This window comes from Aythya ferina (assembly GCF_964211825.1).
Source record: "Aythya ferina genome assembly, chromosome: W".
NCBI lineage: Eukaryota > Metazoa > Chordata > Aves > Anseriformes > Anatidae > Aythya > Aythya ferina.
This window is the reverse complement of record NC_140313.1, coordinates 1,108,053-1,135,893: the sequence shown is the minus strand read 5'-3', so window position 1 is coordinate 1,135,893 and position 27,841 is coordinate 1,108,053. Positions and strand designations below refer to the sequence as shown.

Sequence of the window (27,841 nt, the reverse complement as noted above, 5' to 3'; positions counted from 1 at the left end):
CCAGAAACACGACGTGAAGGGAAGATGGGAGCTCTGACGTGCCGGCAGAACAAAGACCATTACCAAAACCACTGCTGAAAGAGAGGCAGCTCCACGGCTCTGGTGCTGTAGTTCTTCCCGCTGATCTCAAATTTATTATTGATTTAGCATTTCGTACTGCAGGCGCTGAAACAAAGCCCCCTCTGATTATAAATGCATGCTTTTGCGGCACGTGCTTTCATTTTCAAAAAGGGGACTTTTTTTGCCCCCCCCCTCCCTCGGAAGATCCTGCATATTAAAAGGACATCAACTTCTCAAAAAGTCACACATCGTTCAGAATGTGTTTTTACGATTTAAGGTTACTGTCAGAGGCGACAGGGAGGGATCGCGGGGGCTGTCATGCTCCCAGGGGCTGGCGTATGTGGGTTTCTGAACTATTTATTGGGACTATTTATTTCACGTAGAGAACGGCCCTTGACCACGCTCCTGGTACTAGCGAACCATGAGACTCCCACCATCGAGAGGCCGAAGGTTTCAAATTGATGCTTTCCATCAATTTGAAATCAATTTCCATATTTTTTACGGGCTGCTCACCTATATACGAACAAACTCAACGCTCCATGATGGTACAACCCATAATATCAAAGGATCCCCAAATAGGTTGGGTTGGAAGGGCCCTTCCATCTTGAACTCTCTCCGGCTATCAGCAGTAATAGGGATAAACACACAAATGAAGCAAAGGTAGGCAGAAAGAGAAATATGGCTAAATTCACCAGCAAACGAGGCAGATATTTGCACTTTGCAGATTCCACTGCTAAAGCCAGAGAAACATTGTTATTACTAATTAAATCCTCACATGGTAAAAGCAACACCTGATCCAAAGAGATTTTAAATACAATCGCCAGTACTCCACTCCTACTTTTCATTACCAACCCTGAAATTTTGGCCTGGATTTATTATCCCTAAATTTATTTCCAATACGTTTTCAAGCACGCTGTTTTCTAAGCCATTCATGAAACAGAATAAAAACTTTAGCAAAGTATTTACTTCCCCTTCATCATGAACTTTGGGTGGGGTAAAGAGAAGAATGAAACGTTTGAAAGAAGGGAATGCAAAGTTTAAAATAAATACTGGAACTATTCATTATTTCCTTATCAAGAAGTTAAGTCTATCTGCTACAAAACTTGACGCATCTGTGAATAAGTTCAACTACGAGCCTAGCGTGCTGTTAATGCCCCAAATTCCCCACGAGGGAATTCCCACACGAGTGTCATGAGGCAAGAATAGAGAAGATACCCAGCAGAGAGAAGACACCAAGGCCAAAACACTCGCAGGCTCCTGCTGATGGTGCTGGTGTTGGGATGGCTCCATGTCCCACCTCCAACGGGACCAACCTCTTGCCGCAGCCACCTCGCAGGGAGCCGAGTCCACGTTTTGCAGGGTTGGGATACAGGGAAAGGCTCGGGATAGCAGGGGAGCTAAAGCCCTAAACTCTGCCATCGAGCAGCTCGGCTCCGAGCATCTCAGCATCCAGCCGCACGCTCACAGCCTGCTCCTCGGGCTGCTCACCGCCATCGAAACACCGGGGGCTGCCTTATAGGAATACGAGCCTATTTTTTGTGTGCTTCACCTGCACTAAAGACATTTCCTTGGGACCGTACAGGGGAGGTGGAACGATCCTGTGGCTGGAAACTCACACAAAAGTTCCCAGTTGATCTCAGTGGGCACTAGAGCCCTGAGAACCCGTTCGCTCCAGCCAAGAGCAATTTTTTTCTATTTTTTTCCTCCTGAGAAATAGCAACTTATTAATTGCACCCCAATATACGTATTTATTACCAAAACGCTTCAGTTTTCAGAAACGTTGAGTTCTCCCAGCTCCTACTGGGGGCGAGTTTTTGCCTTCCTGAACCATACTGAAGATGGATTCTTCCCAAAAATTTTCTCAGTAGGGTTTTGGTGGACTAACCAGTAACTTGGCATCAATTAGAAGCATAAAACATCCAGGTTAATTATGAAATTTCTATAAAAATAAAGACGATGCTAAACTGGGCCTGATTTATTTTTTTTTTCTAAAAAAAATGCCAACTATAGCTCTCCGGCTTCCCAGAGGTCACCTGGCGCACGCTGCCATCAGCAGCAACTCCGAGTAGTTCCCCCCAAGTACCCTGGGATTTTAGACCATCAAATAAACACAAATAAAATATAGAGCAAGCTTACATGTAAAAGCTTCTCTCCCTTCCTTCCAAGAACAAAACCACCTCTCTCAGTCCGTTCAAGATCCCGTGGCTTCCCATTCACCATCAATTTTAAAAAGCAACCTATTATTCAGCTCCTCCCCACGGATAAACCTGCGAATACGGCCTTATAAAAACCCCAACAATTATTTTTTTAAGGAGCTTGCGTGGTAGAAATGTATTGAAGCCCGATAATATGCCCAGAGTTTCTCTGCAGCTTTCTAAATGCAAACCCATCTCCTTGCCCTACTCCTGCCAGCGGCCCCGCTGAAGTCGAGGGGAGTTTTTGCATGATAATACAAGCAGGACCTTCACTAAAACAATCCCTAATTCCTTATTAGTACAAAATTAACTAATTTGAGGCTTATCTAGAGCAGCCCCGGTTCGGATCACTAAGACCTGTATTAACGGGGGTCCCACTGAGGAGCGGGACTGAGGGCCAGCAGAGCCGGGCTTACAAAAATGGGTAGCAATTAAAAGATGTTCTTTTTAAAAGTAGTTAATTGTTTTTTTAAAAACAAATATTGAATTTACAAAATTAAAACAGCGTGCGTCTGAACAATTCAATGCGTTTTTGACTTATTCTATCCTTCCTCGTTTACGCTTTTTGAAAAATGGGCGAGGGTTTCCTGTGATGTTCTTACAACAATCCCGGGAAAGTTTCTCAAGTCACAGATTTTTAACTGAGCCCAAAACCGGAGACTTTGGGGGGGGGAAGAAAAAGGCCCGATGGCAGCAGGAAGCTCTTTAAAAGGAAACAAAAAAGAAACACCATCTTGAGCAGGCTCCCAGCGATGGTCGTACCGTATAGAAAGGAAATAAAAGCTCTCGAAAACCTAAGAATGAACCTATCTATTCAGCTTGCTTACAGGTGACATTACACCATCTGCTTGGGCAGTCTGCCCGCACAAAGGGAAAGTAGAGGGAAAAGTAAAGCCTGCTGCATTTTAAAGAAATAGTTCTGCAAAAAAAAAAATATCCGTGCGATGCTATAGGGTAGTACAAATTAAGGCACTCCGTGAAAATCCCACGGCTGCGAAGACGCCGGCACCGGGCACGTGGCGCCCGGCGGTGCCGCGGGGACAGAGCACAACCACAGCACCAAAAGGGACAGTGGCATTTCGGTGAGAAACCTGCAGGCTGGGAGCACACGCGGGTGGTGGCTGGGTGCCCAAAGGGCCCCAAGTTTGCCTTTTGCTGCCCCAAGCCCTCGAAGTAACGCTTCGGTTCCCTGCCGCTGCGCGTCGAGCGTCGCTGCCTTCCCACCACCGGGCCCTGGCTGTGTTTCGCATCCCTTCCTCCGTCATTTTGCTGTCAAAACCGGAGCTTCCCATGTGGCACGGCGAGGTGTGACCGGCTCTTGGTGTGGCCGTGATGGCCCAGCGAGATCCCAGCTGCTGCCAGCCCCGGAGCTGGGCTCGGCGCGACCAGCGCTCCCGACCCCAGGGCGGCCGCTTGGCAAAACCAAAATAAAAGCAGAGAGGAAAAAGGGAGCAGAGCATTTCTGCGAGGCCTCGCAGGGATTTATACACACCCGGGTGAATGCTGGCCTCTGAGGAGCAGGAAATAACGGGGCCGTATCCTGCGCCCATCGCCACGGCATCCAGCTGATGCCACGGATCTGGGAAGCCTCGGGTGGAGAAACAACTGTGGAGTTAATTAGAGAAGGGCAGGGGAGAGCAGACCTTTCGAGAAGCCTCGTTTTCTCGGAGTTTATTACCACGCAGGTATAAGAACAAGGAAAAACAGAGAGAAAAAAAAAAAAGTTTAACAGGAATTTTTGTATTCTGGGCAGAAAGCCGGAGTTACTTCCAAAAGACCCCGAAACTTGCGCATCCAACTATTCCTGCACGGGGGCTGCTGGTTTGCTTTCACGTTTTTCGGGGAGGGAGGGGGGCTCGGGGGAGAAGACTTTAAAGAGTTAAAGGCTCCCTACCATTAATTTGCATCTGGTGCTTTTAGTGTGTGTGTGTGTGTTTTTTTCTTCCCTGAAAAGTTGGCAGAGCCGCCGATTTTCCATAATGCAAGCATTTGGGAATTGTGAGCGGAATGAAACCGATCCAATCTCCTGACTGCGACATGAATTTTCATTAATTACAACCTTGTCAGCAAAAGCATTATCAAAGCTGAATATGAAAATGCTAATGAGTTCTCATTTGCATATTTTTCTTTGTTGGAATGTCATTAATTATTACATTTTATGATGATGAATGCAGCTGTCGAAGCTCTCCGATGCATAATTAGCCATCAGAATGCCAGGAGCCGATCAGCATTTTTGGGCAAAAAAAAAAAAAAAAAAAAAAAGGAAAATAAAGAAGAAAAAAAAAAAAAAAGAAAAACAACCAAATTTCGCTCCCAACCTCTCCCGCTCCCCTCTCTCGCGCCGCAGCCCCCCGAAGTTGGTGCTGGGGACGAGACTTGTGGCGGCGCCGTGCCGCGAGCGCGCCGGAGCGCGGGGCCGGATTTCTCCTCCTTTAATAAAAAATTATTTTGTTTTTTTGCCGATCGCGCGCTTATACAATTGGAGCGGCTCTTAATAAAAAAAAATCGTTATTCCAGCTTAATTAATGCCACGCTTAATTATAACACCATGATGTCAGCGGTTTTAATTAAGTATTGGCTCGGTTACAAAAAAACTCCTCGCTGCAGTAAGAGTCGCTATCGGCAGATTTGTGCAAATCGCTTCGCTCGCCGGTTTGGGGTCTCTCCTGGTTCACGAACGAGTCAAATATCAGTCGGGATTCAATTCCACGCGGGAGGGGAAAAAAAAAAAAAGGCCAAAAAAAATCAAAAAAAAAGAAAAGGGAAAAAAAAAAAAAGTATTCCCGCTCCGTGCTGCCTGGACAGACTTTCGAGCTTACCTCCTTGACCACTTTTTTTGAGCTAAAGTGTAAGTGAAGATGACAAAACATAGCTCATCCTCTCCCAGCCGCTGGGAACGGTGTTTATAAGTAAAAAAAGAAAAACAACACGGAGCAGATGGGACCATTACACATGACCAAACCAATCAATCACAGATGAAGGGCCCAGGTGCAGCGCAGCCGCGCAACAACGCACCATTTCACAGTCTGTCAGACACATACACATGGTCGTACATGAATGACCCTCCTCGGCTCCCCCAGGACCTCATCTGGAGCGCGGCTCCCCTCTCGCCTGCCTCCGCTCCGACTGACGTCTTCATAATCGCCCTGTCTCGGCGCCGCCGCGCGGGGAGGGGGCGACGCGGGGCCGGGGGCAAGGGCGCCGAGGGGAAAGGAGGGGAGCAGGAGCCGCGATGCTCCTGGAGGGCTCCGGAGATGCCCGGAGGAGCGCACGGACACCAAGGGGCGCCCGGGTCCCCGTGCCGTGGTCCCAAAATGCCCAGGGCGGCACTGCAACAAAAGGGGAGCTTCCACCTATCCACCCGGGGAGCAGCGCTCACCAAACGCTGCCTCGTGCTCTTCCAACTGGAGGGGAAGAGAAGGAATTCAAGGGATCGCCCCCGCTAGGAAGCTGAGCTCCAGCACCGTCTGCCATCGTGCAGCAACGCCACCTCTGCTCGTGCCAGCAGAAATTGCTTCCCATCTACCAACGAAACCCAAGAAGAGCAACAGGAACCCCAGCCAGCCATGGCCAAGTCGTACGGGATACCAGAGAGGGAAGGAAAGATGTGTTGATAAACTTAATGGGGTGAATCCTATTCCTAACCATGGGGAAAAATAAAATAATAATAAAAAAAGAAGCCTCAAAAGCCTCGTGCCAGCCAACGCCATGGGTACTTGCCCACGTCTCCACTTCCCATGGCATCGAGTGGACCCCGAGTTCTTGAAAGCAAGCGCAAGGCAGTCGTCCTGTCTGGCTGCACAGATCTGAGGGATGCTCTTGGTCCAGAGAGGCTCACCTGACGCAAGGTCTTGGCCAGGCAAACGCCGAATGAATGGCATTGAAATCCTGACAATACGCTCCAGTCGCAAAGCACAAAAAGGGGCTAATTTCAAAACAAACAAACGGAACCTTTCGGGTTTATTTTAGCTCTCTGCTGTCACCCAGACTGCTCAGGGTTTCTTTACATATGCTTCAGGATATACGTTCTCATTTATACGGCATTCTTGCAGGCTGACCAAGCTCCCGTTTGGCAGGTTTTGACAGGGAGGAGGAAAAAAAAAAGGCGCAGAGGGGAAATTCTGATGGAACATCTACTAGAGCCAAGGTATATCTCCTACCCGCTTCGCTGTCCAACCCGTCTTCCCTGGGTTTGTGTGCAGAGCCTCGAGAAGCACAAGTCACATCTCTGAAGTAATGTTTTGAAAAGTATCTACCTTGAATTTTGGATCCCGTTCAATTGGCAAGGCGCGACTCATTTTCCGGCGCGTTGGGCATCCGCAGAGCAACTGAGCGCAAGCCCCGCTCCCCAATTCCTTTCTCTTCAATTTTCTCTTCAATTTTGCCCCAATTCTTGTCCTTAGCACCTTGCAACTGCTCATGTATTTTATCTCCCAGAAGTGTCCTGCCATCTTCTGCTCTGCTCGCTCCCCCAAAACTTTGCTATCAACTCCAGAACGCTAACACCCCGTTGTACCCATTAAGATTTTCTAGTGCTAGAAAGAAAGAGACTCAACTCGTGTTTTGAACGGGCTTCCTCCCCTCCCAACAAACAGAACCTGGACATTTGCATTAATAAATTTCTCTTTTCTGGCTCAAAAGAAATCGCGGCGCGCAAAGCAGATGCGCGCGGCGGAATCTTTCAAATCGAATTTCCAAACGCCGAGCTTATTGCGGCTGGAGATCAAAGGGGCTAAAACGCCACCTCCTCCCCCTTCCCGGATAATTACGGAGATTTCGTTCCTTTTGTTGCGCCGAGCACAACAGGTAAACCCGAAAACCTGGGGAATAATGATCGCCGTGCGCTGCGGCGTGGCTCCTCCGGGTTTCTGCTCCCCACCAGCCTCGTGCCAGAGCTGCTGAGAGGAGCACCCAAGGTTGCACGCCGCGGGCTGGCAGGAGGCTGGGGCAGGGGAGAAGCAAAGATTTTAGCACTGCTACAACAAGAGGCGGTGAGGGAGGGCGCAAGAGTCTTGCGAGTTCGGATGTTGTCAAAAAGGGATGAAAACGTAGCGGCTTCCCACGTGCCTCTGAAGGGAGAAGCGCGCAGTCACAACAGCACACGAAGCGGATCCAAAAAGGGATGTTTTGAAAGAAAAGCACGGCAGCCCTCTGCGATGCTGTCCGCAGCGCCGGCACGGAGAACGCGGGGAGCCAAAAGTGCGCAAAGAGAGGAAATTCTGAGCAACCCGCAAACACCAAAACACCCCCGTTTTATCTCAGATCTGGGTCTAGGGCTGGCCATTTTCGCATCCCTGTGTTATTTTCTCTGGTCAAGCACTTCTGCATGCAGTTCCTGCCAAAGCCCCACAGCAGCAAGGGCAGCCCCTTCACCTCGTTAAACGGGGGATTTCTCAGCGTTCCTTTTATCTCACCCCTCGGGTACCTTCTGCGTACCTGCCGTGTTTTCATCCTTACAAACCTGCGCGGCCGACTTCAGCGCCGATTCATCGAGAGGAGGAGCAGCAGAGGCATCTTGGGCTTAAAAGCGAAGATTTTGGTGGCCTCCCGGCACAATATGGTCACGGACGTGCGCCGAGGACTTCCACAAGCAGAACCAGCGCTTCTTGCTCTGATTGCTGCTGGGTTTTGTTCCAGTTTTCCCTCTGGTCTCCTGGGTGACCTTGAGGAAGGGGCAGCTTCTCACACTCCCGTTCTCTTCCCCATCCCCTCGTCTGTCTCCCCAAGAGAAAGGTGCCAAAGGGAGAAGGTGGCAAATCTCGAGTGCCCCAAGAGCAGAGGATGTTTGGCTGCTCTGGGATCTGCTTGGCCCACTCGGATCCAATTCACTGCCCTCGGGGAAGGCAGATCCTAAACCCTAACCCCAGCTTTAGTTAATTCTTCTGAATTCAAAGAGAGCAACGCTGAAGCACGAAAGGGAAGAGAAAAGCTCTGTTAAGGCAGGGGTGTAATGAAGGTGGAAGAGAAGGAACGGGCTCCATATTCCTTTGTCCCTCTCCTCTTTTTCCAGTTCCTGCCTTTCTTAGTTTTCTGCTTTCCTGACTCCTCTGTCCTTCATTATCCTCTTTCCTGTTATTTTGCTTAAAACTGGCAAAAATTACGAACTGCACAGGCGTTAAAACTGGCCTGAATTCCCAATATAAGCCCAAATCTAGGCCAGAGGTATATTTGGCAAATACAAATCCTTGCCAGATTTACACAGCTCTAATAATAAGGTGACAAGAACCGCGCGCAGGATTACGGATGTGGCCTCGCTCGTCCCTTATGAAGTGCCAACATAGTTTCCTCTGACTTTTATTCAACCTTCGCTCACGAACCTATTTTTTTGAGCCTATTAGCTCAAAAAAAAAAAAAAAAAAAAGAAAAAGAAAAAAAAACTGTTTTGTCTGTGGGTGAAGGTTTTGATGGACAGTTTGCCATCAGTCCTGGGGTCTGACTGTCCATTACCCAGCACCACGAGCCTACGCACACCATGGACCTCACCTTGAGGTCCCTTCCAGTTTGAACAGGACACGGGGACCGGAGCCTGCTCCTACCTGCAGCAAAATATTTCAAGAACCAGTCCCCGCGACAGCCCTGAGAGCTGAGCCTGGTTTCCCTTTCGCTTTGCTGTTGGCGTTGCTTCTCTTCTGAAGGATCAGAGAAAAAGCAGGTTCACGTCACCCTTCCCCTTCCCCATCTTTTCCTCCCTCCCCTCATCCTTCTGCTCTCCCTCGGCGTTTCAGTAATTATTTTACTCCGTGTTTTAAAGCATTAAAACCAAACTGCAGCAGGAGAAACAGGAGAGGGGGGGTTTTATTGCTTTACAGAGCCGTGCGCGAGGGCTCTGCGCCGGGGCAGGGCTCGTCCGAGCGCAGGAGCGCGGCCAAAGCTGGATTTTATATTGCCTCTCTTTTAAGTGCAGCCCGCTCCCCTCCCGTTTTGTATCATCAGCAAATCTCATTACACGATGGAAGAAATATGCGGGCTCTGATGAGGGAACGAGTCGAGCTTCAAAGCCCGCTCCGTTCCCAACATGTTACAGGTGTGCGCCACATGAGCAGGCACGGGGATCGCAACCGGCCGGGCTGCGATGACAGCTCCGGAGGACGTGATCAAAACCATTTCGCGTGGTGAAAAAAATATCAAAGTTAGACAAAGAACGGCTCTGCCCTTCCGAGAGGTGAAGTCCAGGCGACCAAAACACGCTGCAAGGGACGGGCCGTTTCAAGGAGCAAGGCTCAGCTGGGTCACCCCCACTCCAAGCACATTGTGACCCAAAATAAGAATATTCTGAGTGTAAACCAAGGGTTCTGGGGGAGATAAAAGGCTTTTATTCCCCAGAAAAGCAGAAACGTTTCAATAGGGACTTTCTGGTAATTCTTCCAACTACAGGAGGAGAGAAGCTGAAAGATGCAAAGGCTAAAAAGGCATCGCCGTGAATCCAGCAGCACCAAAAAGGCACAAAATGGACTTAACGATGGCAGGAGTGCTGGAAAATTTTGGAAAAATACGGAAAATTTTGGTTAGGGGCGTGGAAAGCTGAATTTTGTGTTTACCGGAGAGGGTCAAAGTGTCTCTATGAAAGATTTAGGACACTGAGGAGTAGGGACGCTGGTTGGTCATGGCCAGGAGGGTGGCACGGAGTCCGAGGAATTAAAATGCAGATGGGTGGATGGCTACAGGCAAGAGTCTCTGGAAGCAGTTGAGGTTTTGCCATCCACAAAGCAGGGCTTACGAGACGATTTGTCTCTATTCAAAGATTCCCCCCGCTCACCATCATCTCCAACGCCACCGAAGAGGTTGGGTGGAGGTAGGTGGTGTCCCCCAACAAAAACAAAGCAAATCTGTCGAGGGGGGAAGCTGAGATGAAGGCAGAAGGGGATCTCGGCTGCAACCTTTGCCCTGCAGCTGCAGGGACGAGAAAGCAGCAGAGGAAATCCACCGGCAGCTGCCTTCGGGAAGAGGGTGAGCCTCCACTCGGGGGACAGAAGAAAGGGTTTGGGCTTCTGCAAAAGCTTTCCAAAGGACCAGAGGGCAACTTCTGCTCGGGGGGAAATCTTGTTTGATCTGGATTCTGTTTCTAAAGCACTGCGGGGTTTTTAAAAGAAGGGTTTTGCTGAATCAGCTTGGTATCCAAATGGTGAGGATCTCCTCTGCCAGATGGACAACCTAAGTTCAGTTTCAGCCTGCCTCGTTTTTCTCCCCTCCATCCACAGATCCGTCCGTTTTAATTGCTGTTCTCCTAACATCCGCGCTGAAGAAGACCACGAGTGTGGCTTCTCACCCATCTGAGCCGTTCCTTCCAGGTGGCCACAAGTTCATGGTTGCCCTTTCCATCCAGGACGGCACATTTTGTGGAGATCAGACTCCTCATTCCAAGAAATACTCCAAGTATTTAAAACGACTTTAAAATAACTGAAGCAGTCGAGCACAAAACTTATTTTTTTTTGTCCCTTAAGGACTTTATCAATGTGCCACTACGGAGAACTAGAGCTCCTCGATGGTCACCACTGGGGACAACCGAGGACACCAAGGAACAGAAGAGAGGGTTTGTTGGGTTTGCTCATCCCTCCTTCCCCCCACCCCACAGCATTAAATACCCCTTTCTCTTTTCTTATTTAAGCATTCAGTGATGGCTCCTCTACAGGGTTTAATCCATCTACTGATGTTCTCACCCACCGTGTGATCACCCATTCTGGAATAATCCCTATTTCCTTCAATATTTCTTGACTCTCTCCTGGGAAATTTATATCTGATTCTGGCATCTGTTCCCCATCCTCTTTTGTGAACACTGAGGCGAGAAATCCATTTATTTTTCAGCAGTGTCTACATCATCTGTCAATAAATTACCCTTTCCATCTCTAAGAGGTCCTAAAATCTACTTTACTGACCTCTTCTTCCTTATGCATTGCAATAATCTTTCACGATTATTTATCCTCACCTCACCTCCAGTCTCTCCCTTCTTTATCTTTGCTTTCGTGTTATTATTTTTTAACACTTCACCTCATTCCACGCATTCTCTGAGCAGCACTTGATGTTTCCCACCTTATATTGATGGTGTGTGTTTACACGGCATCGTCTTTGCTTCTTGAAATGGAGACTGATTACGTAGATCACTGCCACTGGGCCAAATTTTATGGACACTTGCAAACTCCTTCAGGTAGTAGTTCCTAAAATAAGCTCTTATCTCGTCAGATTTTGTTATCTTTCAGGTGCCTCTTCCCCTGCCGTGGGGGATTTGTAATCTCAGCCACTTGCAAATCCAGGTCTAAACCGGCCTTGGAATAATTCCCTAGGAGATTTATGGGAATGGGAACATTTAGGGAAGGAAAAATACTGTCCTGGAAGTACTTGGGGAGACAGAAGTTGCTGTCTGTGAGAAGCAGAAGCTGGCATTTTCAATTCCAGGGATATAACACACATGAAAATAGAGAGAGTAGGAAAGATATGAGTGCTTGATCTAAATACCGTAATTAAAATTTATTTAAACAACGGTTTAAAAATGCTTGTAACTAAATTCTTGCTGATCTAACCACACAGCTTCCTCATCCAGGAATCAAAACTGCTTTTTCCAAATAATATCACTTGCAGTGTTTGATAGTTAGCCTGATTTCTGCTTCAGCACACCCAGTCAGCATGTTTGCTCCCCAGAATACCCTCCTTGATCGCTTTCCCTTCTGCACTCTTTTTAGATCTATCGAATGTGCTTCAGACCACAATCACATAGTAAAAGTCTGCAAAGTAACGCAACGGCTTGGAGGACTCTGATTTTAGTTAAAAAGAAATATAATCTAATTAAAGTACTGATGGTTCCTGTTAAATGCATGCTCCATATCTTTTTATTTCACATGGTACAAGGATCAAAGCACGGACCTAGTATACCAGCAGCCTCGTGTAGTGTGAGAACTGGTGCTGTCCTTAATTCCGACCATATGGCAAGATGTATCTATTGGCATGATGCGGCGGAGGATTACTGTACCCTCCTGTCATACCCTTTTTATCATTTTCATCCGAGCTCTTTTATATTTGATTTTCTATATTCTGTGCATCTGACCAAACGTGCAAAACCCAGAGCAGTGCCGGAGAGCGGGGACGGGAATAGAGACACCAGCACACCAACTGGCAGCAGGAGCCGGGAGAGAGGATTAAAAATGCAACCGGGAAAGTAAAAACGACTTTGTCACGAGACAATCCTGTCCTCCTGCAGAAGCCAACGGGATACGTTTCACTCCCGGACGTGCCCTAGGTTACAGACAAAAAGCTTGGAAGAAATCTGCTCCAGAAATACGGCGCTTAGCCCAGGCGGTTGCAGCTTTCTCTGTTTTTTTGGAGGAGAACGCGCCAGGCCCTAAACAAAGGAAGTCGACCCTATTTAGCTAACGCCTTACTCGATTCAACGTCTCTGTACGCTGCGAAGCTCGGGCCTAAGGTAAGAGCAAGGCCCCGAATCATCATTAATTATCCCGCTAACTCCGCATTGTTTTACACATTCTGTGCCTTAACTAGAGAGCAGAACAAAACCATTGTTTTTGCCTGTTTAACGGACCATGACTGGAGCAGCTATGTAAATGACCCAGTAATTCAACAAATTTGTTTTGTTTCACAGATTTTCCCACATGTATGCTTTCCAGCTGTAATGCAAATCTCTTCCACGTCCAGGCCGGCCGCGTCCTCCAGAAGCACGCCTCTACCTTTAAGTGTGTGCTCCCCGATTACGTGACTACCACCAGCCCTGGAAAATATCAAGATTTTAAGTAATTCACAAACCAACGCCAGCTTGTTGTTGTTGCTGATCCCGCCCCTCCTTTAAATGTGCCTATCGATGTTTTTCCTGGTGCTGAAAAACTTCCTAGAAATTGAATTTTTTCCTCTCCGTGAATATTTGAAGGAAGTCACTTATAGGTTTCTTGTAATGCTCAAACAGGTGTGAGCTCAAATTCCCTCTGCCACGAATATCAGCTCAGCTGGAGAAGAGCAGCAAATGCTGATTTGAAAGCCAAACTAAGTTCATCTATAAAAAGGGCAGAAGCTCATTAACCATTTCGGGGGCCTTACAGATGTTCCCTTCAGATCCAGTTCCGTTCCCAAGACAGGGCTGGGCTGCCAGCACGGGGACTCCCCTCTCTATTTAATAACTTCAGCCAGCATTTTGCCAACTTCAACCCGCTGCAATCCCTACCCCGAAGCCCGATCAGACACGTTTGCAGCTCAACACCCCATTTTCACACAGCTTTAGCCCGTGCCACAATATGCAGAACACAACCGTCGCCCCAAATAACTTATTAAAAAGGCTCGGGCTTGTTTAAGAACAAAACGCAACGGAATGTAAACTGCACTGAAACTATGTAGGACAAAATAATATTTCAATTCTTCGCTCAGTATGCAGACATTAATTGCCACAGTCTACGGTTTCTATTTATACATCTGCTGCTCGCGCCCCAAATAAATGGAGATGTCCTTGCAATTTCTTTTTCTTTGGGACTGTACGAGAGGCTTGGAGCTGAGAGCCCTGCAAAGTGGCACGCTGCAAAATGCATTACCTCGTGCTTAGGAACCACGACGTATTTCCATCTTCATCTACAAAATGCTTTTCAGCACAGATCTTTACTGATAATTTTGCTTGTATTTAACTGAAACATGGCAGGAGCAGCAGGTATAATGCATGACAAGAGGTACGTGAGCCCCTGCCTTCCACAAAGCATTTTTAAGGCCTCTTTCAAGGCCCCCGTGGACAGAAAATGGTGTGATTTCCATTGTGGTTACCTTCCAAAGCCCAAATGCTACATCCAAGCTCCTCAGGCCTCAGCCTTGACAGCCCGCATAGCTAAAACTCGGACTTTTGGTCCTCAGAGATGCATTTACAGTGCCCCACTTGAAAAACACTCAAGGGGGTGCAGTTATTTCTCAGATCAGCTTTGTTTCTGAATTTCAGAGGTGTTGAGAAACACTGATTGGTGAAGTCACTCTAGATTTGGCCAAAAAAATTCAACACTGCTCTTTCTGAATTTGGGTGCTATTTGAAAGCTATCTCAGACCTTCCAGTCGCCTCGGCTGGACGGCCTCCTGCACTCCCAAGGAGCAGAAGTGAGGTTGGTGAGCACGTATATCCATGCGACATTCAACGGGGTGGGTGGAAGGAGAGTTAAGTGAGTCTAGAGGTAAATAAAACTGCCCAAAAAATGAGATGCCAGAGGCAGATTATGAAGCACGTGACAGATCAGCCCAATAGCTCAAAGGTGGCGACTGGAGCCAGGGTTTCAGACCTTTTCCCACCTCTCTTGCGAGCACAAGCAAGGACACCGCAGTCCTAGGTGGTGGGACCGGTCTTCTCCAGGTCATAGCTGCTATGGATAAATATAGCAGAGCTGCTGGCATTCCCGGCATGTTTTCCATCCTCAAACACCGGACCACATCAAAGGTCTCCTTGCAGCCCAGCCACATCACGCCTCAGCTTCCTTGGGGGATTTGACACTCGTCACACTTAAGCCTATGCCCTCCGCAGCAGATTGGGGTTATTGGGGTTAGGCTCCAGTGCACCCAGCTGGGCACGCGTGGGCTCACACCACTCCCCACAGCTCCCACGCAGAAGGGGAAGGCCCTTCCTCACCCCGTGTGCGATTCCTCCTAAAGCTGCCGGTGTGGTGTTGTGCCAGCTGCACCAAAACACAATATTTTAAGTGAAAACTGGAGCCCGGGATTTCCAGTTCTTTGGTTTCTGAAGGCCTTTCAAGCTGCTAGATTCAGTTTTTCTGTTGTTGAAAAACATCTTACTTGATGGTAAAACTAGCCAGAGAGTGACAGATATTTCTGGAAGAGATGCTGCTTGTGAGTCCTGAAAATCCACCTTTGACTGCTATCCAAAAAGCAATGTCATGTGGTTCTGTCTGTCTGTCACATGGAATTTATTTTTTGCAATTATCATAGTCGTATGTATTAATTTCTATCCACTGTAAGTTGTCTGATGCCTTTAATAAAGACCCTCTTTGTAATACTAAGAAATTACACTGCATTGAAAAAGCAATAATACAATACCAAAAAAAAAAAAAAAAGCAATAGCAATACAAAAAAATACAATAAGAAAAAAAAATCAGACAACACTATGGTAAATAAGTGGCTGTTGAATGTGTGTTCTCATAATATGGATGACCAGAAAGAAGCAGCACAACCACGAGAATCAAAACCTTCTGCATTTCTGAATTATTACTAGACAGTTTTTGACGTTTCCCTCGTGGTTCTTCACGTACCTTAAGTTCTCCAGCTGCAAAGGGGGGACCCAAAGCCACCTGACATAACAGAGGCGGTGTGAAAAAGAATTAATGTTCATGACATGCCAGGCGCTAACTGAGAAAATCAAAAATCTGCCAGGATGAAATGTAATCTCATTTTAGGAAATGTTGAAATCATTTCTGCAGAAGGTTAAAAAAATAATAATCAGGCTGAGTCAGATACACAGCATGGAAAATTTCATCCCAAATGTTTATAGTTTAGCAATTGAAAGCAAGGCCTTATAATGCTGTGTTGGGTAAACTTAACTAATCTGCAAAAATTCCAGTTCTACTTATAATAACAGTAACAGAATCAAAGCTGTCCGGATTAAAAGCAAATACCACAGCAATATTCATATGGAGACAAGTGCTATCATAGCATTAAAAATAATATTAAAATTTGGCATATACACAGAGTATCCAATGAACTCAGGATGTTTTCCAGACAGTAATTTATCAAATCGCACAATATCCCTGCAAAATATACACTGCGCATTCTTCAGACAGATAAATAGGAAGGCTCCTTCGAGTACAAAGACATTCGGCAACTTGCTAAGCAGCAGCCGGGCAGCGGAGCCAAGCTGCTGGGAACACCAGCTGGGAGCAAGCACCACTCCCAGCACCAAGCAGCCCAGCTGCACCTCCTGGCATGGTCAGGGCTCGGTCACTTAACCGCGAGAAAACACCACCTTCTCAGAAATAACAATGCAGAGAGGAAAAAAATCCGACTTGGAGGTTTTTTAAAAGGAGGGAAGAATCCATAGGTGAAAATATTTGTTTTGTGATACAACCGCCTCTGGAAAATCCAAGTGCCAGCCCTCCAAAAAGCATGGCAAGCAAGCGATTGTGTAACAGCACAACCCCACACCGCGCAGGATCAATTCGAAGTAGACGATTAGGAGGGAAAAAAGTTGAAATTCTTTATTTTGCATTTAGCAATAGAGATTTGTCTTCACATACCAGATCACTGACCAACTCCTATAAAAATTGAGAGGTACATTCAGTGAGCTTATGTCCCTTCAGTCTCACAACAGTATCAGAAGTAAAATATCCACCTTCTAGCACTGCAGGCAGTGAGTGGGGTGGGACCTTTTTCAGTAAGGTATCAAAGTCACTGCTTTGAACACTAGAAATATTACAGGTGGAGGGGAGAAGCACACAAACCGTCCATGCCGCCAAATAAAATATTTTTGCTCTTTTCTATTTTCATGTCTATTACTTCCATATTTTCTATTTCCATTATCTCTTTTCAGAAGTACTATACCTAACACTTAATCAAGTCAGGGACAATGTTTTCGTGGAGTGTTCCCCATGCCCTCGGTCACCGCAGCTGAGAGCACCCACAGCACGTCCCAGCACACCGGGCTGCGGCAGCTCCGAGTGGCACAAACCTAAATACTCCTGGTAGGCAAACCAAGGAGAGGAACTGAATTACAACAACCCAGCAGCTGTCACAGTACGACCACAGTAACCAAATCAAAATATCAACCACCAGCCCAGATGAGACTCTAAGGTCACCACGCAAGCCAGCAGCTTTCTTCAACAGCACCCAAAACCTCAGCGTAATCCTTGCAGTGAAATGCTACTTTAAGCTACAAGGGGGTTAGAAACAAGTTACTGTACATTGGTAAACGATATTGATACAATGTACTAGCAAAATCCAAAGTAGCAAGAGAGAAAGTGCTCACCAAAGACACAGGTGGAAATGGAGAGGCAACAAGAACCAACGCCATGCCCGCTGCAGCTATCAGCCCGCGCATGTTTCATTTCTGGGCCAAGCGAGTACTCTTTGGTTACTCTTAAAACAAAACCAAAATACCCAGTAGAGTACCTGGACTTCGGAAATGCGCAGAAGAAGCTGTGTTTGAAAACACACAGGCAGTAGTTTGAGGAGGGGTTTGAGAAACTGTGAGCAACGCAAGGAGCTCTGCAGCTTCACCTGCTCCTCACCACGCAGCCGGCCCTGAAGCCTGAGGCACAGGCTGCCTGCTAGATGCCAGCCACAGCAAAATGTGTGTTAAAAATAAGCATCTGGAGAATAAAATACAACGTAAGCCCTCATTTAAGCACACCCTCTCCCTGCAGAGGTTTGTGGTTCACAGATTTTAAGGAATGAACACCCCAGCACGGTGAGTGTGACAGGGAGGCGCTCATCTGGCCCAGCTCTGAGGGAGAGCAGGGCCTGGCCGCCTGCAGCCCCGTCCCATTCCCACCTGGGACTTTTGGGGTCTTTTCCATCCATAAAGACAGCACCAGACCCATTCAGACCACTGTCTGGGACACAAGCAGGGGGTCAGCAAATGAAAAGCTGCAAAGATTCAGGGGATGTCAGTGTTAACAGCAACGAGCTGCTCTAAAACCGGCACGAGAGCAGAAGCAGCAGCACATGAGATCGAACTGCCATTTGTGGTTCTTTTCCGTGAAACATATTAACCATATAGCTATCTAGCCTGTTTCTGATTTAAGCATTACTAATAATTTCTTACTCGTAAAGACAAGACATTTAATCAATGTACCAATTATGCTATTTAAGAGCAATAAAACCAGAGGTGACAAGGCCTCGCTGCTGCCACACCCCTCACGTTAGGAGCAGCTTCGTTCGAGTCAGGAGCATGCACCAGTACGAAACTGGTTCAAAATGGATGATAATCAGGCTCTATTAGTTGCCAAGAGCAATAACAGCATGAAAAGAAAGTTACTGCCTGCTTGTGGAGGTGCACGTCATGCTATACCAGCAGTTATGGGGACCTCTCCTTCAGAGGGTTCAAAGTCCTGGGGTCAGGGCACCTCCGTTAAACAGCAACATGCACTATTCATCACAGCAGTATTTATAATACTCCCCAAATCACAGATTCAGGTGATCAGCATGGATTTACAAGTGTCATCCAGCCCAGCAGAGGTACTCACAGCCCCATCTCCAGTCCCACACCACACAAAATGAAGATCCTGGCCAAGGATGCCCAGCAGAATTTCCACTGGAGGGAAATGTCCACATCACACCATCCCTACCTCCTCCAGATAAATGCCCCACATCGAGAAACACACCGACACCACGGCACAAAAGGGCATGGGCCCTGCCACCTCTGCTGCCTGACAAAACGGATTAAGAAGAGTCCACCCCAATTACCAGACAATTATGTTGAACTGGGCTGCAGGAGGCAGCTGATGGCCCCAGCAGCACACACACACACACAATAACACAGGCTTGCACATGTAACAACTTGAAAATTCCAAGTTGTATAAGCAGACAAAAGTTTCAGGGTGCTTCAGAAACACGAAATTGTAGGACACCTGCCATGCTCCTAGCCCCTACCAAGGGCAGGAGAAGACATCTGGAGCACAGAGCCCACAGCTGGGCTAGCAGTGGTTGTGCAAACCTCTCCGCTGGGGACAACTGGGACTTGAACAACACCGAAATGGGGGATCCAAAATTTCTAAGAGTCCTACATGGCTTAATTCACTGTGTGCCTCTGAACACGCTTCTAGAAAACACACGTCTTAAACCAAGCGAAACCAGTATTTTCAGTAAGATTGGCAAAAACAATCAGACAGGAATGAGATTTTTCTGTAACCTAAGGGCAGGCAGAAGCAAGAGACACTTTTAAGTTCTTCAGATTCAAATTAAAGGTTAAACTTGAAAGCATCCCACAGCCCAGTGGGTTTCACAGAAGTGTGTGGCTATTTGTGAAGTGTCTCTGTGCACTACCTAAGCCCCATGGCGTGAGTTAAGAAGGGAGTGTTGAAATTTCCATGCTTTTTTTGGCTTATATTAGACCCTTTAAAACTGTTGTAACCATGTTTTGTACGTGAATACATACAAATGACTACAAGCTCCAACATTGTCCCATATGTTAAACAACTCACAAATATTTCCCAATATTAAAAGACAAGGCATATTTTAGGGACATATATTAGAGCTGAAGAATGATATATCACAGTTACAGCTCCATGTTTTTTTTGGCTTGCATTCAACCCTTTAAAGCAAAGCATTTGGTTAGTTCATTGACAACTGCAGAAGAAGGGTGTGATCTTGGCCAAGCGCAAACATTACTAATATTTTTACATCATATATTTACTTTAACCAAACTCATTTATCAACCGTAATTAAAGAAAGTAGCTATCATTCACTGACAAATAATTACAGCCTCGCTTCATACTGCTGCGGTGCTTGCTGCTAAAGCTAAATGGTTATTCAGGGGTGTCAAAACTTCCTATCATGGGGCGTGGGGCAGAAGGAGGGTCCCTGCCAAACGCCTCGGGCAGATCTCGCTGCTGTGAGCCGAACATGCTGCAGCCACCTTCATCTGCAACCCGGGAGCCTGCAGCTCGCAGGTCCCAGCAGGCAGCGACCCATCACGCTCCAAAACAAACAAGGGTTTCGGTGTCCCTCAGCAGCTATCTGTCTGTTCCCTTCAGTGAACATAGACTTCTAAAGCTTTCAGAAAGCCTTTCCTACTCTTCAAGTCCTGCTCAGGGCACATCCTTATTTTCTCTGCCAACCGGTCACATCTTAGAAAGGAAAGGCTGTGCCTTAGGACGCATAGATTTACCTCCTTCAGCAAATAGTTATCACATCAGAAGTCATACCCCCCCCTTACCAGAGGAAAACAGTCTGTTCAGTAAATGCAACTCATGTACGTTTTGTAATCATATGGAAGCTTTAAAAAAAAGCATGTTCCCACCCTTATACCGAGTGCAATCGCCCCAAGAATGAGGATAAGGATTTTATACCCTCAGAATTTTATTTCTCGTTCATTAATTCCACTTCCAAAAACACAGTTAAGTTAGGAAATCGTTTCTTACTTTGTATTCTGGAATTGACAAAAGGAGGAGAGAGATTGTCGTGTGACCCGAGGTCTCTGCTCGCCATATGATCGTAGTGAGTCCCATCTCCATAGTTCTGTTAACAAAGTGGGGAAAAACAATTTTACACATTTTTACAGCATTTTTCAAAACCTACAGGCCCATATTCCCCTTCTAAGTCTTAAGTCATCTATAAGAAATATTAGTCCTTTTATTGTTTTCCTCTATTGATTCCGCTGGAAGTGATGCGTTCCAGAGCGTATTTAAAGCTGTTTCAAATTTTTATTTTGTTAGCAATTGACTTTGGTTTGCTCTGTGGGTAATCCTGAATGGGGGACTGAGATGAGGTTCCTGGAGCTTTCTGCTGTGTAATGCAGCAAAAGGCCCTCTTAGCATGAAAATCTTCTTACCCATAACATAAAAAAAAAAAAGGAAGAAGTATTTCTTTTAATGTTTTGCTTTTAAAATTTATTTCTATGTAGAAGTTTGCTCTCTGAATCACTTCGCTGCTATATGTGTGCAAGTGCCTATAAAACGAATTTCCAAGACTGTTACACAGTGGGTGTGGAGGATAACTTTATACTGAAAAATAACCCTCCGTGGTGCTAGTGCTTGTGCACACACTTCTCTAAGTGACCTGTGAGTGCCTGCTGCCCCTCCTGTGCTGGCCTGTGAGTATTTTTGGGGTGATCAGCAGCATCACAGTACCCACAGAGGAATGAATTTATCAAACCTTGGCAGGATCAGGCCCTAACTTTCAAAAACAGCCTGAGAGTAACCTTCCCCTCTCAGTCAGCAGATTAGCCAAATCTTAAAATTAACTGCAAATATTGGCCGCGCAGGGAGTTGTGTAATGTTTTGTTTCTTTGCTTCGGAAGAGCGCACAAGAAACTCATTCTCCCAGCGTGGAAACACCAGCATCACTTCACAAAAAGGGAAACAGAGAGAGGTCAGGCTGTTTGGGGTGTAACTCTGCAAGTTAATGCACAGCCTTGATTGAAAGTCCAGAATTCTCCCCAGGCTCGTGCTCTTTTCTTTCTATCGCAAAACTTAATTGTGCGCTCACATTCAAGTTTTTGCATGCATAAATAATTGTGTGTGCAAATTTAGAATTTACTTTTCAAAACATTTTTCCCCGGGAAGCAATACAAGTGTCAAGCGAAAAAAAAGGGGATAAAAATAAAAGTGACAGACGCGAGCGGTAATGACGTAATGGATGCTAAGCTGGAGGGAAGAAAAGGTGTCGGTCTTCCAGCCCTCGGTGGCAGGGCCAGGGTCCCCGCCGGGCAGCACCTGGAGACCCCCTCTGAATGTGGGCACCTACCAAAAACCCACCCCGAGGGGAAAGACGGGCCCAAGGACGAGTAGCAAAAGCACTCGGGGGCACCAAGCAGCAGCCTGCGCTGCTCACCAGCCTGGCTCCTTCACGTTAATTAGAAAACAATTAAAAAGCAATTTAAACAAACTGGCTGAATAAGGGCGTAGAGTGAGAGCTCAGCCACTTTTTGCCCAGCCTAAGAGTACTTCATGCCTTTGCAGGTTGTAAACAGAAATAACGATCGTGACGCTGGAGCACCGGGCGTGCAGGGGGGCTCTGCACGGAGCAGCGCTCGGCCCCGCTGCAGCCCGAGATGGCTGAAGGGTCTGCACGGCTAAAGGGTCTCTAAAAGGGTCTGGGAGCTGGTGCTGTGAACACCAGCCTGCCCTCGGGGTCCCTTCCCCATCTCCTCGAGAAGCTGCGCTGCCTCGGCCCTCTTTGGGGGCATCAGCACCAGCCACCCCAAAAAAAAAACCTCACTACAAAATGTTCAACACCAGCATTTGCTGCTCCACGGCCAGGTGGCTGCTACCACACCAGGCAAAATGATTAATTAATCTTCTCACTACCTGTTAGCAGCAGCGGAGCAGGTGCCAAATTCAATCACAGGATCAGGTTTGAATGCTTTTTTTTTTTTAAAAAAAAAAAAAAAAAAAAAAAAAGGCTATTTTAAAGGGAACACAAGACCGCTGCCAACTTTGCATGCCCATTTCTCTGCACAATCAGGTGTAAAACTCGTATTTAAGATTGCAAATTTACATATGCAGGATGTCTGGTTTGGGGAAAAAGATTAGATATACTTACCCTGGATGGACTAGGATGTCCTGTATTCCCCCAGGACCCTGAGCTAGTTCTGTCTTCTACATCTAGGGACAAAAAAGTTCTTTAGGCTTTATTGCAATAATTCTTTCCTTTTGTATAGGCACTTTTAAATTAATGTTTCAAATTAATCTCCTGTTGCCTTTAATTAAGAATCAGGCACAGGGCTACTACGATGGTAGTGGCTTCTGACCCACTGCTTAAATTAACTCATTTAAATTCACAGCAGAAATGAACCGGACCCTCAGGAACCTGAGGTTTGAGCATAAAATTACTCCAGTGGCTCAGCGCTCCTCGCCGCTGAGGAGCGGCTGCACTCGACCACTTCGAGTCCTGCCAGAGCCTCCAGCACAAAACCAGGTATGGTCAAAGAGTAAAAAACCAAAATATGAGAAAACAGAGCAACTGGGAAGTTCAAGTAAAGACGTATTTAGGGTGTTAACTCTCACCGCCCTGGCGAGGCTACCATTTTAGAAAAACGTTTTGGCACAGAAAAGCACATTCCTAAAGCTCAGCACATAGCAGGTAGCTCTGGTTTTGCCTTCCCTGTTTAATACAAAATTCATTGCAATCGTTAGGAGACACACAGCGTTTCAGACAGTCTGACAAAAATCACATCAAACATTTTGCATAAGGTGCTCTCCACATTTCATAATCCCCAGTATTTCTTCTGATGGTGGTATTTCCATTCCACTTTCCCCGGGTTTTTCCCAGTAAAAAATGAGATATTGTCAATGAAACCAATTTACTAGTATTAAACCTTCCTTGTGATGCTTCAAGGCTCCACGTTTGTGGGAACAATGAAAAAAAAGACATAGGACCTTCTTCACGAGACACCTCAGCTGCTGGAGCCGTGTCCCATGGGTGCCCAACACAAGGCCGCGCACCTCAAGGCCAGAGGTCACCCCGTGGCCCAGGAGAAGTCACTGACATCCACCTCCTGCAGGCCTGGCACCCTCTGCCCAGGAGATGTACACTTAAACAACCACAGCCATCACAAAACCTCCACCAAAGCAAGTTGGGAGCCTCACGAGACTTTCCTCCGGCCTAAAAATTGGATGGGTAGACGTACACCGGCAACCTCAGTACACGTTTCAGGGAAGCCTGCGAGTAATTCCACCAAAACCCCAGTTCACACCGGTGTGAATTCAGCTGAGATCACTCACACTCAACACAAACACATCCTTGAGTACCCTGATGGACCATATTGCTTTGTTTTTTTACATACTGTGTGCTAAATATCAAGGAATGTGCCTGGCGTCGATCTATAGCGTTATTGCACGTTTCAGTGCTATTTTCTAACTTACTCCCGTGTGCCCACCAGCGCCCTAATGAAATAACAACCTTGCTTGCCTTTTGCCACGCACAAACAGTAGCTTTAATCTAATTGGAAAAAGATGCGTTTGTTTTTTTTTTTTTTGCTGGTTGGAGAAACTCTGAGTGCTCCCTAAGACTACAAACACAAGAGCTACCTCCCCACCTGGTATTGCTTCAGCCACTCCTGGAGGAGTAGCGGGAACCTGAGTTGCCTGAGACACAGCTATGGTCATTAGCACTTCGAAATACAGGTGCTGTGACCAAATCTGGTTGGTTTCCAACATAAAAAAAAAAAAAAAAGTGTATAGTTTAATACTTTCCCTCAATTACAATTCCTATTATCTCAATAACAGATGAACGTGTTAATAGCACAAGACACTCTTAGGTAAATATTTAATTAAGCTCCAGAAAAAGAAAGAAAATGTGTATCATTTACCTGACAGATCAGATCAACCATTCTATTAGGTTAATTAGGCATATTTTTAAAAATCATTTGTGTTATGTAACAGGCAATTAACTCTGTAGAGCCCTGATCCATCGCCTGTTAAAAATCAATGGATATTATCCCATTGACTTTGATGGGCATCGCACCACCCTGGAGCACAGCTTCCAAAATCCATATTAAATCCGTTAGAAAAATTAGCAAGAGAGACGCACACGCAGAGATGCTGACATCGTGCACATCCCTCAGTATTTCCTACACCTCTTCGTGTACCCCAACACGTGTGCCAGAAGCAGTGCCGAGCCACCAAGGCCCCTTACACTGGTTTATGGTCAGGGCTAGGAACAAGATCTGAGTGCTTTAGCAGGCTTTTTGGGCTGCCATACTGTGCTTTTTATTTATATTTTAAGAATACAGATGCCGTGGTCTTGGGGCACGGCAATGAGTCACCTAAGCAAACACCTGAGAACTGCGTTTTGGGATCTTTTTGCACCGAGTGGCCCTAAGAACAGGCAAAAGGGGGATCACACGCAGCCCCAGGCACCCTTCCCAAGAAGGGAAAGGTTACTTATGGGCTTACAGTCAAACAGATGGTTTTGGGGAGAGGTGAACCCTGCCCACTTGTCCTTTCTGGCACCCTTTGCTGTGTTATCCCCAATTCCTCCCTTGAGCCAAGGTGCCCATGGCCAGAGGGCACCATCAGATCCTTAAAATGACCCGGGAAGAACACATACCTCAGGGCTGGGTTGCTCTTTATCATTTGCTTTGCTTTAATTTGAGTCCATACAAAGCTCAAGTTCGCCCACCGAAGTTAAAAGTTCTGGACTCTGATCAGAAAATGACAAGCAATGGCTCTTGTGCCTTATCTTCAGGGGTCGTGTCTTAGCTTTCGACCAATTTTCTTTGTATTTAGACTTAAATGTGCAAACTACACTATATTACTCTGCAAAACATCAATGAGAAGGCTTAATTAAGTAACACTGACAGATAAATCCATTTCTTTCGCAGTAATCAAATCAAAGCAGGTTGACATAACACAGGAACTTAATACAGTTATTCCCTTGTAATTGGAAAAAGGCCCTTTACTTCTCATTAAAGCAATCTTCTGGGTATTGGCATAATAAGAAGGCTCAGGGCTTTAATACTGCCCTATAAAAGCCCCAAGATACAGACCCCTTAAGCAAACATGCCAGATTATCTAATTCCTTGATCACAGTGGAACATGTAGTTATTGTTTTAAACTACTAATTCTTTATCTCGGCTACAGTCAAAAAAGAAGGAACTTGGTCTCAAACACATCATGGAGCCCTATAAAAACCTAAGCCGGAGCTGAAGAATAAGATGTATTAAGATTTTTTATTTTTAAAAAAAAAGAACACTAGCTCTTTAGCTGGGAAATCAGGAGCTTACTAGGATGAAAACTAGTGTTAGAAATAGAAAAAAAAAAAGAAAATAATTTTACTCTATTTGTAGATTTGCCCAGAAATATTCTTTTTCCTGCATTTTCAAGTGGAATTCCCATTTACCTGTGTGATACACCCAGAGCTCTCAGCCCTTCCTTCTGCCTGTGGCCACAAAGGGTTTATACGGTGGGGCAAAACACAATAGTGCTCAATAAATAGATGGACCTCTGCATCTTGCCTCTCTATCTCAGTTAAAAATATTCTTTCAGCATGATCCAGCGAGCTATCGACAGGCCAACCCAGCTAACTTCTGTCCCCCTCTAAACGGAGCTCAAACCAACAGCACTTCTCCCTCCGACGAGAAGAAAAAGCCCCAGTAATTGCTACCTAGTTAATCTAGCCTGGATTGCTAATAATTTAGCACGGCAGATCTTACAAATCTTTTTGCAGTCCCCTAAACCTAACGCTGGGAATTTATTAAGTACCCCGTGAGGACTGCCACTTAGGTAATTAGGACACCGAAGCCCTAATGCCACCAAAGTCAACGCAGAAATCTCCAGTGACTTCTTCTCAGCGCTTGGGTTTATCCCACAGTGCACGAACTTGGACACATATGTAATTTTCTCCAGAATCTGGCTCGTGTAAATGAACCTCACTTAATCAGAAGCACGAGGCAACGCGACGTTACCAAAAGCAAATCCTCACAACCTGGGAAAGCAAATCCTGCGGATCCTAAAAGAGATGCTGAGGCTGGCTGGATTCAAGCCCTGCCACCTCTCTCGATGATCCTGAAGCATGAAGCAAGGCTTCTAGACCTTGGCTGTAACACCCAGTTCCTTCAACTTTTTTTTTGGTAAACATTTCATTCCCTTAAGAGCTTCCTAAAGGGAGGCGTGAGGCTTAGAAATTAATATATGCATATATTTTTCTGGAAACCCACCCTACTCTCAAAAAACCCTCCTCTTTGCAGGTATAAGCCAACATACTTGGGAAATCATCCAACACTATAGCAATAACGCAGGACAATAAATTAGATGACTCTGGAAAATAATTTCATTTGAGCCTCCCACCACTTCCAATAATGATTTCGAGCACGTACATGAAATCCTAAAATCACAAGCTAGAAAATGATATTCTCACGCTCTACCCCAGTAAACGGCAACACTGATATCAGAATGGCTTGGGTAGGAAGGGACCTTAAAGATCATCTAAGATCACCTCTTCCCACCCTTCTCATGCTGTCATCCCTACTTCTGCCCACAAATTAAGTAACCTGATTACTATGCTCATGCAAGTAAATAGAGAGGCACCCATTACATACATTTATTTTTATTTTTTTTTAAGAAATGCTCAAATAAAGAGAGCCGAAAGGGCAAATTCAGTTTGTTTTCATTGGCTGAACCTCCTTGCTTTGAAAGGACCCGGGTGAATTTTGGCTTCTGTGGGAGTTCCATTTGATTTGTATTTGATTTCAGTTAAGTCTGAAATTTCATCTTTAGTATTTTTGTTCGCCGAATCCAGAATAAATAATATTGCATGTTTAAACAGCAATATCCAGAGAAGCAGCACAATCGAAATCATGACTTTCAGAGAACGTGGTAATACAGTAGCTGCATGAGCAGCCTGTACTCAGAAGCATGCCCGTGAAAAATCTGGCCTTTACCCATCAGTTTCAGAGCAAGAAATACAGAATTGTTTCTTTAACTTTTCTTTAACTTAGTGCTAGGGCCATGTATTCTTTGAAAGGGGCTGAATAAACGACAGAGCAAGCCAAAGATAATTCCTGAAGACCGATAATTTCGTGCAAGTGCAAAATAATATTGATATAGTTACTTGTGTTAGTAGCTCAGAAATAGAACTGTGTTAGAAATCCAAAAATCCTGTAACAAATTTGGAAAATATTTTAACACTCAAGAGCACAAAAATGCTTGAAATGACATTTTATCCTTTGTGACCAACTAGAGCACGCGTTTCACAGATGCTAAGTGCCATGCTCTTGAATTTACCTATGCAGCAAATGGGATCAGTTATGGACGACTAGAGCAAAAGGGAAGTCTCCCAAGAAGTTGTTGGTGAACGCAAATTACTTAATATGATTTCCCAAAGCCAAAAGGCAACATACTGTACTCAGAATTAATACATTTGCTTAACCTCCCTTAAAATGGCGTAATGTGTTTGCGCTGGGGGAAGGTGCCAAGGAAAAGGGTGTTAAAAAAGCAGTGCTCGTCCTGCATGTG

General features: G+C 45.9%; 1 protein-coding gene across 25 annotated transcripts in view; it reads right to left on the bottom strand.

Annotated features, from left to right (window-relative positions):
- The window catches only part of LOC311426517 (transcription factor 4), a 173,581-nt gene that overhangs the window by 94,950 nt on the left and 50,790 nt on the right, over window positions 1–27,841 (bottom strand). For 21 of the 25 annotated variants that reach the window (XM_084502915.1, XM_084502914.1, XM_084502913.1 and 18 more), the window contains 2 exons: window positions 22,428–22,489; window positions 20,306–20,402 (listed from right to left, as the gene is read on the bottom strand). The exons of the other annotated variants lie outside the window; for them this stretch is intronic. In XM_084502915.1, the coding sequence (XP_084359041.1) occupies window positions 20,306–20,402; window positions 22,428–22,489 (159 nt within the window). The remainder of the gene's footprint in view (window positions 1–20,305; window positions 20,403–22,427; window positions 22,490–27,841) is intronic. 25 annotated transcript variants of the gene reach the window in all.